We start from the raw sequence: 11521 nt of genomic DNA on the forward strand, positions 1-11521 counted from the left end.
CTTACTGGGTATAGTTTGTTAGACCTAAATCTCATCCAGGAAAACATATGAGACCTAGCCAAAATCTTGTTGCAACGGGTATACTAAATCTTGGTTAAAGGTGGACAAATCTGAAAAAACCAACAAACACTTGATTTGTTATCTTATGTCTGCTTTTCATGAAAAAATACCAATTGAACTAGAGGTTTTCTCAAACAACAAGGAGCCAAGCAACTATTCAATCAACGCTCTGTTTGGGAGCCAGAGATGGGAGTGGAGATGGTACTTAATGAGGGTATAATTAATTGCAACTACCCTACAGGTGTTTGGGAACTCTGATTTGGAAGATGAGAATGGCATTGGGAGTGGAGTTGGGCCTTTTTTAGCTACATCCTCACAAGGATGTTGTCGACAACTCCAGCCCCATCTCCCATTAAATATACACTCCGATCACCGCACTCATCTCCTCTCCAACACCGGCTCCCAAACAAAGTTCAAATGATATTGAGCATGTTCCATATCATTTCTAGAGAAACAAGCTAGATATTTCTTTGCAAAATTGTGCTCAGTTTCATGTGTGACAAATCCACCAAGATTTCTTCGTTAGTGGGAGGAAGAATCAGCACAAATCGGATTTTTTTGAGGAATGTATCGAGAGAGAATTTGATTTGGTTAGACCATTGCCCTCCCATATCAGAACTGCCTGGTCTCTCTCTCTCTCTATCTCACTCAGATCCAGGTCATGACCAATTTAATGCATATCCAGACCCAGCTGCTATAATTGATCTGGTTGGCTGTTTAGGTCTGGATCAAGAATCCAGGATTGTCACAGGTTGTGGCTGCCCAAGATCCAATAGGTCCTGGTTTAGGGTCCACATGTTGCTCCTAGTCTGGTCAAGCAAAATTCTTCCACTTTAAAAAATAATCTAAATAGATAATGATAGGCCTCCTCATTTGAACATACACATTTTAATGGACTTTAAAAGTTTCAGCATCACTTTCAGATGCAACCAAAATGTTTTCACTAAACTGAGCTTGAAATCATAAATCCCTTAATCAATCACCACGAGAACCAATACTACTAGCAGATTCTGCAATGAACAGTCTGTCAGTTGCTAATAATAACTCTTGAAGGGAACAACATGCTTAAGGCTATTTATTAGACTAGCCACTGAGCCAACAGCTGCAAGTAAAGAGACAACCAAGGTGACCATGCTCAAGATCTGCAACTTAAGCCATCTGAATGACCCCCTCTTGATCTTCTCCTGAGACATGTACATTGACACTGGGAAGTTCACAGTTAGTGGCCAAAACGTGGCCGCACCGAGCAAGCCCATGATCGCGTTGAAAAATGGTAGGATCATTGCAACAATTGTTATAAGCATAACAACCAACGTGCGAACAATCAGCCTCGCAACCGTAAATGTAAACGAAGTGTTCGACCCGGGCAATTTGATTTTGTAAACTTTGTTTAAGACGCTTGATCTAGGCCACCTTGATGCAACCCACTTCTCCATAAAGGCAAAAACTGGTTGGGCAAATACCTGGTTCACCAAGCAGTATTTCCTTGGTGAAATTAATTAATTGTGTAGGATTGTGATGCAGGGCAGCAGGAAAGGCTTTCCTGGAGCTCACAGATTAGATATCAAAAACCAAACTATGAAGCTAAAGTATTGGATATGCCATCTGCAAAAACAGAAACAAGAGAACTAACAAATATCTAAAAAACATTCTATAATTTCTGGATATTGTTATGATTTTCAGTTTTAGTAGATATTATAGATCTCTAGATTGGTTTTGGTATCGAATCTCCGAGCTTAAGAAACGGCCTTCCTACAGCCCTGCATCAGATTGTTTAAGAATAAGCAACATTGCAGAATGTATAACTATCAGTAAACAGAAAACCAAACAGAGCATAAAAGAAATCGAACTATGCCTCATATGGTCAACATCGAAAACTTTGTTACACATTATGCTTATTTCCTGTACTAAAGCATATTATATTATTTTTGACACTTCCAATATGAGGGAGATAAACAATGTCTTCTCTAATGCACAAATTTGTTAAATACAGTCAATTATAACCTATAGCCTGGAAAACAACCATCTAAAGACACACTCCCCTTGTTACATAATGTGCTATACAAAAAATCCTACATTACAGAATAAAGAACAAGAATGACAAGTCCTTTTTACCTGGTAAGCACCAACAAGATGGATGACAATGAAGATGTTGCCAGCGTCGATTAGCCAGTATGGTTCATAGAATCCGAAGCCGGTGAGGAAGTTTCCAGGAGACGAGTTTCCGAAAGCTGCATAGCCTATGCAGCCCAGAGTTACATAGAAGATTGCTGTTACACCTATCCCATACAGAGTAGCTTTCTTCATGGACTCGTTCTCAGGTGGGGGTGATCTCAGTGTATCCTAAATACACAAATTTTCACAAACTTTTTTTTATCTTGTTCATCTTCTGAATAGAAACTATTTTATGAAACTTTAAGCTTAAAGAGAAATAGAAGGATAAAGAAGTAGGAGACATCTTATGTCAGTCTAAAATTGTCTATGCAAATGCCTAGCTCTTCTTACATTTGATTTACATTTCTTCAACATTTGCATCATATAAACATGTTGTAATGATCATCTTAAGATGCTGAAGACCCTGCCTTACGGCCATAGTGACAAAAGTTTAAAACCTCATGAGAAATTGAAATTATAAGTTTTTCCTCACATTTTTATGGGCAAAATATCGGAAAATAACTTGATTAAGAAATTAGGAACAATAGTATGTAAAAAGAAACAACAATAAAGACGTACAAAAATATAACTGCAAATGTTGCCACAAGGGATTCATTCATCCGGTAGGGGCGCCTTATGAATGTCACCAAGGCGATGGAACATCACAAGAACCAGAGGTTTTCCAATGTGTGGCAGTTGTTTGTTTTTCTCATGATATTTTCAAAATATTGTAATACCAAAATATGATGTTTTTCTCTTGATATTTTCAAAATATTGTCGATATTTGTTACTATGCTTGTCAGCTTATAGCAAGTTTATTCATGGACCAAATCAAGTAGTGTGGAGAAAAACAGAAAGATAAAAAGACATACCTGTATTTCAACTAAAAGAGGAGCAAATGTATATGCAAAAGCAATGTTTCCCAAGGCTTGGAAGGCATTCCATGCCTTTGTGGATGCAGTCATACCATGGGTGCCAACCTTAACTCCTGTTAAAGATCCTCTAAGTTTGCCATTACTTGCAACTTTATCAATACAAAGGCCAAGACCAATGAGGGAGTATGCAAAGGACATGATTGCTGCTATGACTGAGAGCAATGTAACCTTCTCTAAGTTAGGGAGCTGAGCCAGTATGATCTCAATCAATCCAAAAATTATCATGTATGAGTTGCCGGACATCCGGCACTTCGAGTCATGGTCGTGTTTATGGAAACAGTTGGATTTCTTCACTGCCCTGTTTGTAACTCAGGAAAATCATGGTTTATCGTTAGCCTGTTCACATAAATGTAGTGTGTGCATGTACGTGTTGTTTGAGATGAATCTACTAATCTACTGCGACAATTAGGTAAAGAAGTAAGAAATTTTATGCTAAAAGGAGCTGACCTACTAGCACATGCACACAGAGAGCCAAAGCCCAAGTAAATATTAAAGCAAGACAGAATATGGTCAGTAAGTAGGCAGAGAACTTTGATCTATTCTCTGTTTTTCATCTGTGCCTATATATATATATATATATATATATAGAGAGAGAGAGAGAGAGAGAGAGAAATGGCGTGCATTCTATGGGCCCCACGAAATTTAGAGTAATTTAAAAAACCCGCTAAGGGTCATTTACAAAAAGCTGCCTAACGTTTCAGTAATTACACTTAGCCTCACTTTTGAAATTTACGTTACAACAATGTGCTTGGCCCAAACAATCCAGTTGAGCTTTGTTCAAACAAAATGACTTATGCATACATTGTTTTGATTAAAAAAAAGGCAAAACAACATTGTATATCTTGGTGGGTATTTTAAAACAAAAGTAGGCAGTAGAATATAACGATCCAAATGCGGGACAGCTTTTCATAAACTACCGATGATTTAGGTGACTTTTTTGTAAATGATTAATTAATATTTGAGAACAGCTTAAACTCGATGGAATATTCTTAATAAGACTTGAAAGTTGAAGTATACTGATTCTCTAAGAAGGATTATAATTCTAGCTCAAATTAAAGCTTTTAATCTAAACACTCACATCATGCTCGTAGCGGTTGTAATAGTGTATCCGATCATGGTTCCCCACAGATTTGCATGCTGAGCAATTCCACATAACATTTTCTGCTTTTCTCCTGCCAATGAAAGGAATCAAGTAACTCTCCCTTCCCATGTTTGATGAAAATACTAGAAACATTTTAAATCATGAGAAAGCGGCCTCACTTTCTCCAAAGGCACACAACATCTTGTTGTGATGATCGCTATTTTTCTCGTTTAGGAAAGTCAAGATTTTACATAGGCAAGGTTAGCTCCATAAAAGTTGATCTACCTACTATTAAGTATTACTATTACTAATACATCTACAGTGACATACTGATACCAATAAGAGCAAGAGAAATAATGTGTTTGTGTTAATTTTATGTGGGTAACAAATACCTAGGATTGAACTGACAGCCTCCATGTACTTAGAATTTCTCCTCCCTGAGATCTTGTCAGGGTACCTGTAACAGTCTGATAGAAGGACTGCGGTGTAGTAGGTGACCCAAGCAAAGGCCAAGAGGATAGGAGGGCCAAAGAGCCAACCAAGCTGAGCAACACTCCATGGCAATGCAAGAATCCCTGCCCCTATCACTGCTGTTATTACGTGAGCTGTTGCTGTCCAAACCGTCCCTGTTATATATTCCACACAACCACCACTTGTAAAAAAGGCAAAACCAACGAAACAAATCCAAAAAAACATGCTTGTGGAGAGAGAGAGAGAGAGAGAGTATTCAAATAGCATTAGTTTTACGCTACCGGCACTACGACCGTAGGTATGGCAGGCTGAGAGATCGTGTGGTTTCTTTGGGTTATAAATAAAACAATGTAGCACTGCACAAAGCAATGGACTCCTTTTGTGTAATCCTGTATGTGTATGTGTGTGTGCATGAACGCCTAGGCTTGCACCGGTTGCAATATACAGAAGAAGTTTGCCATCGGGGACTTGTTTAGTGCAATATGAACACCTTCTCAAGGGCAACCATGGCTGCAAAGCCTCAAGAAAAATTACAATGACCTAACCAACACTTAACAGTGCTGGGACAAGCCTTTGAGACAATATAACCAACTCATACTGGTCGGACCAAGCCCACTGGGAAAATGGGGAGTCCTGGTTCAGGACCAAGCCAGGTCACACTGGACCCCCTACTAACATGTCAAAGCGTTCAAGTACTTAAAAGCTCTGGCAACTGCTGAGAAGAAACCTTACCTGTTCTAACATGGTTATCATCCTCAAACTCTTCACTTTCTCTCTCTACATGGTCCAGGCTTTTTCCCACTACACCATCCATAATCTCTCTCTCTCTCTCTCTCTCTCTCTAACTTCTCCTTAGTTGAGAATGAAGAGAAGGCAAGACAAGAGATCTACAATGAATCTGCTACCACCTGAAAAAGTGGAGATGGTTTGCTCTCCTTGCACTGGGAGACGTTTCACGAGCAGAAGAAGCAAGGTCCACAGGAGGCCTCGACCCTCCCCCGCACGCATTTAACACACCACTTTGTTAACAACTAAGCACACATTTATTGATTTGCTCTCTGACCTCACTTCCCAAAGCTAGAAATTAGTTTTTGTCCTTATTCTCCTCTGCTTCTTTCCCTTAGATCCAACGATCAGGATGTATCGTGCGACTGCCATCTATTCCTATGTAGAACGTGGAGCGTTTTAGGAATGCCACGTGGGTACATTGTTACAGTAGTATATTTTTAAAACTTTCACCAATTATAGGCTGCCACGTGGCGTCATGCATGGCAGTGGTACAGGGCAATTTAGTTTGGTTTCGCTCATCCCTTACGTCATCCAACCATCTTTGAGTTTTGTGCCCTTTCTTTTTAAAATATTACGACGCAAGTTGTTTTGAGCAATTCTAGCCCTACAGAATTCAGCATGTCCACAATAAAAATGAAATATAATTTTTTTTTAAAACACAAAAATCTTGTATTATGTTAACCGTCACATCTATAGAGTTTGATGTCACGTCTAGGGGTGTCAACGGGTTGGGTTTGATTTGGACTCAACTTGGATCAGATTTTTTAGTATGGTATTGAGTCTAATCGGGTGCTCTTTCTATTTTTAGATCTTACGATGCAAGTTGTTTTGAGCAATTCTAACCCTACAGATGAATTCAACATGTCCACAATAAAAAAAATTTAAATCACAAAAATTTTGTCAGTTTGATGTCACATTTAAGGGTGTCAACGGGTTGTGTTTGATTTGGACTCAACTTGGATCATATTTTGAATATGGTATTAAGTCGGGTCCACTATAAGAAAAATCATACTCGGACCCAATAAAAACTACATTAACCAAACCCGATAAAATTATATTTTTTATCATTTTTATATTGAAAAATTATAGGTCTTAATCAAAACTCAGACTGGGTTCGGGTCTAATATAAAATTTTATAAACTATACCCAGGTACATGTATTAATCAGACCTTCGAGCCTAAACCCGAATCTTAAAGGGGTCTCTTATTTATCACTATATCCGGACCCTACAGGGCTTGGTTTGAGTCGGGTCCAAATAATTAAATCAGGCTCTTTGACACCCCTAGTCACATCTATAGAGTTTGATTTGATGAAGTCATGATTTGAACAAGAAACTTGTTTTTCGGCATGGAAAGTTGGGGTTAGGCGGATTCCAACCTGTTTATTAGAAACTGAATATATATATATATATATATATATATATATATATATATATATATATATATATATATATATATATATATATACCCAATCAGGGCTCATATTACATCAGTGTCTGTCTTCATCCATAGTTGCCAGTCTCAAGAGACCTCTCAAGGGTATTAAACTCCTTCGGTATGGATCTCACAATGCTTCTTTCATATGACCATAATCGTCGGAAGAGTTGCTTTATATATATATATATATATATATATATATATATATATATATATATATATATATATATATATATATGACTTCTTGGAGTATTTAATCCCTCCAAACATCTATTGATTCTACTCACTTGATCTCCCCTTGAACCCTCTATCACAACAGACGATGAATTAGAAAAGTCCGGTAAAATTTTCATCGAGCTTCGATGATCTTTCTCCAAGATGCTGAATCTGTCCGCGCTGAGTTCAAAGGAGCGGCTAAGTGCCATGGTTAATTAAGTGACGCTAACTAATCACATGACAGCGTTGCATGGGGCCCACATCTACAGTGTGCAGGACCCACATGAAATGCTGTCAGGTGATTGACTGTTAGCCGCTCTCTGGATTCATATCGTCCATGAGAGTCACAGATCACATATCCGGTCTGCCATCTATTGCGGTAAATATTGATAGAAACAACTTGCATGAAGGAAACTATGAATATCGAGATGACATAGTGGATGAGAGAAATCCCATTTGACCAACTACCCTTGAGCATGTGATGCTACGATATCTTCCCACTGAAGACACGTGGCCGCAAGTGGTTGGCCCAATTTTTCTTCAGTGTAATGAATGCTTCTCGAGAAAAGATATGTGTTACATGCAGTTAGATCATTCATATGGTGTGGCAAAGTATGATTGGCTGCATGACTGCCCATAGCCGTTAGCCACTTTTAAAATTTGCTTTGTTAACATCAAAGCACAATTAATGAGTTAATTTTTAGAGTTTTTTTCATTATCATCCGTAAGAAGATACTAAAAAACAATCACTGGAAATATGAGAACCGACTTGTGAACCACGATTTTCATTTTTTTTTGGTTCTCATGAATCTAACTGTAAAGATGTGTTCTCTATGTTTATTTTTATAAGATGACACTCTTGAATCATCCTATCCTATTTTGATGCATAAACAAGATTTTTTTAAGGCTTTAAAATCAATGGCTTATAATCTTCAAAAATATTCAAGCATTCAAAAATCACATTTTTCATCAAAAAATATATGATCCAATGGTTGATTCCTATCAAATTCACCATGCTAAGCACATTCACAGTGTTGGATTTGCAAAAAAATTGTTGGAAATGCCCATATTTTTAGTTCTCATATTCTAGCGATTCCTGAGAAAGATTACTACCTTATTTGATTTTCAATTTTTTTCATGACAAAGTTCCCCACCACAGCACTTAATATCCAGGCAAGGTCGACACTCAAGCTCTTACGGAGCCCACTGTTGAAAGGTACCCGCACATTCAGTGAGAGTCGAACTTGGGACGAACGGGTCAGCACCTTCTCCCCAAGCCTGTTATATTTGAAAATCATTCTTATATTTCAAAAAGTTAAGATAAATGCAGTCTTCTGTCATGTAACTAAGAATAGTCTGGTCGTGATTGGCCAAAAAAGGAGGGTTGATTTTGAAAAATGAAATAAGGGAAGTATGCTAGTTTTGCCTTATTATAAGAGAAGTATGCTTATGAAAATAACTTTTTATTTTTCTTGTTCCCCAATAGGATTTGCTTCTTGCCAAATACTAAAAGGGATAGTATTTGCTCCCCTCTTTGGTAAGGAAACCTCTAGTTGAAACTCATAGAGGGGGGTTGTTTTGAGCAAATCCGATCTCATGAATGTGTTCAACATGGTCAAAATAGCATAAACCGACCGTTGAAACAGAGCCAATAATCTAAACTAGGGTGGGCACAAATGCACAATGAAAAGGAGAAAAAAAACACAAAGAACCGAAAACCTAATTACATATTCATGCTATAAAAAAAAAATCCTATATATATAATAATTAAAGAAGCAAAACTCTTAAAATTTTAAGTTTGTAACTAAAATCAAGCACGTGGAATCAAGTTCAATGTTGATTGAAAAGAAAAAGAAAAATACATAAATACCTAAATGATAATTATAAAAAATATTAAAAACCCAAAATGTAATGATTCATGCTATTTAAAAAATGAAAACTAAATAAAAAACCTAAATCCTAAAGAGACATTATTCACATATATATGCTAATTGGAAAAACCTTAAAATTCTAAATTTCTAATTAAAAATAAGCATGCAGAATCATGCTTAATATTAATTAAAAATAAAAAATACTAAAATACCTAATTAAATATTCACCTCATTTAAAAACCAAAATCAAACACCTAAATGTTAATTAAAAAAAAGCAAAAAAAAAAACTTAAAACCTAATTAAATATTCATGCTATTAAAAACAACTAAATATAAAACATAAATCCTAACAAACATCATTCATATATATATAATAATTAAAAACCTTAAAATTCTAAGTTTATAACTAAAGTCAAGTTTGTGAAATCAAGTTTAATGTTGATTGACATGAAAAAATACACAAATACCTAAATGCTAATTCAAAGAAGAAAGCACAAAAAACCTTAAAACTTAATGAAACATTCATGGTTTATGCTATTTAAAAAATAAAAACTAAATCAAAAGCTTAAATCCTAAAAAAACATATATATATATATATATATATATATATATATAGTGATTGAAAAAGAATCCTAAAATATTAAGATAGGATCAAGTTTAATGTCGATTGAAATGAAAAAACAAAAAAATACCTAAATGCTAACTTAAAAAAAAGCACAAAAAACCCTAAAACCTAATGAAATATTCATAGCTCATGCTATCATTAAAAACATAGAAACTAATGTTGCATTCATCTCATTTGCAAAAAATAAAAAATAAAAAACCTAATTGCTAATTTAAAAAACCCCAAAAGCTATAAAATCCTAAACCCTAAAAAAACAACGAAGAAGATGCACATGCCCACCCTGGTGCCCCTGTGGCTCTGCCACTGCTTTGGAACATATCTTTTTGATTTTTTAGTGAAAAATATGTATTTTTGAGGTTTAAAAATTTATTACATTGCAGGCTGTTGAGTTTTCAATCCTTGTAAAATATGACATATTAGTTAGTTTCTATTAAACTTAATATGTAGATCATAGCTGAAGGGTCAAATGTGTAAAACAAATATTATTACATTTTTTCACTTGGGAGTTGCAAACATTACTCCAGCTTGTGTGTGTGCATGTAACTTAAGGCTTCCCTTTTATTAGGCTTTTCTACTGAATCTTCTGAGGAATGAATCCTTTCATATCCTTTTTTTGTCTTTACAAAGGTTTTGAATATCTCTTAAGCATTGACATTCAATGATTGAGAATGTTCTAAGCAAAAAGATTACCTGTGATTAGTGATGAGACTCTTTTGAGTGTTAATTTGATTGAGTATATACAATTATTCCTCAAAAAAAGTTTTTATTCTTAAAAAAATTATTCCTCAAATTTTTTTATTTCTAAAAAATTATTCCTCAAGAAAACTGTTTCATTCTAAAAAAAGTATTCCTAAAAATAGATTGAGTATACACAATTGGTTTTCTTTATTGAAAAATATAAACCAAAGGACCTCTACCATATCGCTACCGTTTGAAAGGAGTGAATTCACGACCTAGTTTAACATATAACTTTCAACTTGGTTTGTTTCTCCCCCTTTCTTTTAAGGGTATGTTATTGGATGTCAAGACATTGATATCTAAACATAATCAACCATGAAACATCTCACAGATACAGAAGAAGGCTATTTTATTGATACTTTCGATATCCTTAAATTAGGAATAAGTTAGATTTAGCAGAGGGCATCATTTATAGCAGGCATTCATTTCGATAAAGCTCACAAAGGGTTTTTGATGCATGAACAAAGCAGCTTAATGTTTCAGCAATTACACATAGCCTGCTACTTTTGTAATTTACATTACAAAAATGTGCTTGACCCGAACAATCCATTGATCTTTGTTTTGTCAAATAAAATGACTAAAATGCCCTTATTATTAATTTGTTTAAAGAAACATAAGATGGTGGCATACATTGTTTTAATAAAAAAAAGGCAAAACAACAGTGTATACCTTGTTGGGTATGTAAAATGCTTTAAGATGAAAATAGGCAGTCAAATATAATAACCAAAATGTAGGACAACTTTTCATACATTGATCTTTGTTTTGTCAAATAAAATGACTAAAATGCCCTTATTATTAATTTGTTTAAAGAAACATAAGATGGTGGCATACATTGTTTTAATAAAAAAAAGGCAAAACAACAGTGTATACCTTGTTGGGTATGTAAAATGCTTTAAGATGAAAATAGGCAGTCAAATATAATAACCAAAATGTAGGACAACTTTTCATAAACTGTTGATGATTTAGGTGGCTTTTTATAAATTACTCTAAATATTTTATAAACTACTCTAAATGTAGGCTGTTGATTTTTCAATCACGGGAAAATCCGACACAAACTCCGCCTGTGTATAACTGTTTAGTTATACACTGCCGGTCCCAAGTCCGGATAAAGGAGGAGGGTTGCGGTAGGCCTGTGACAGCCAGCA

General features: G+C 35.4%; 1 protein-coding gene across 1 annotated transcript; it reads right to left on the reverse strand.

Annotated features, from left to right (window-relative positions):
* Positions 1 to 1094: 1094 nt before the first annotated feature.
* Positions 1095 to 5515, reverse strand: LOC149847532 (amino acid permease 2-like). The gene is made up of 6 exons (XM_089994168.1): positions 5434 to 5515; positions 4623 to 4856; positions 4228 to 4321; positions 3087 to 3447; positions 2176 to 2403; positions 1095 to 1523 (listed from the first exon to the last, which is right to left on the reverse strand). The coding sequence occupies exons 1-6, from the start codon at positions 5513 to 5515 to the stop codon at positions 1095 to 1097; spliced, it is 1428 nt and encodes a 475-aa protein (XP_089850294.1).
* Positions 5516 to 11521: the final 6006 nt, after the last annotated feature.

The sequence above is a fragment of the Nuphar pumila genome, chromosome 2, assembly GCF_984573655.1.
Source record: "Nuphar pumila chromosome 2, dmNupPumi1.hap1.1, whole genome shotgun sequence".
Classification (NCBI taxonomy): Eukaryota; Viridiplantae; Streptophyta; class Magnoliopsida; order Nymphaeales; family Nymphaeaceae; genus Nuphar; species Nuphar pumila.

Coding starts and splice junctions, on each gene's coding strand:
- LOC149847532 (XM_089994168.1), bottom strand. CDS start 5,515: ATGGATGGTGTAGTGGGAAAAAGCCTGGACCATGTAGAGAGAGAAAGT. Junction 4,322..4,622: donor GGCTGTCAGTTCAATCCTAG/GTATTTGTTACC, acceptor TTTCATTGGCAG/GAGAAAAGCAGAAAATGTTA. Junction 2,404..3,086: donor CTCTTTTAGTTGAAATACAG/GTATGTCTTTTT, acceptor TTGTGTATTTAG/GATACACTGAGATCACCCCC.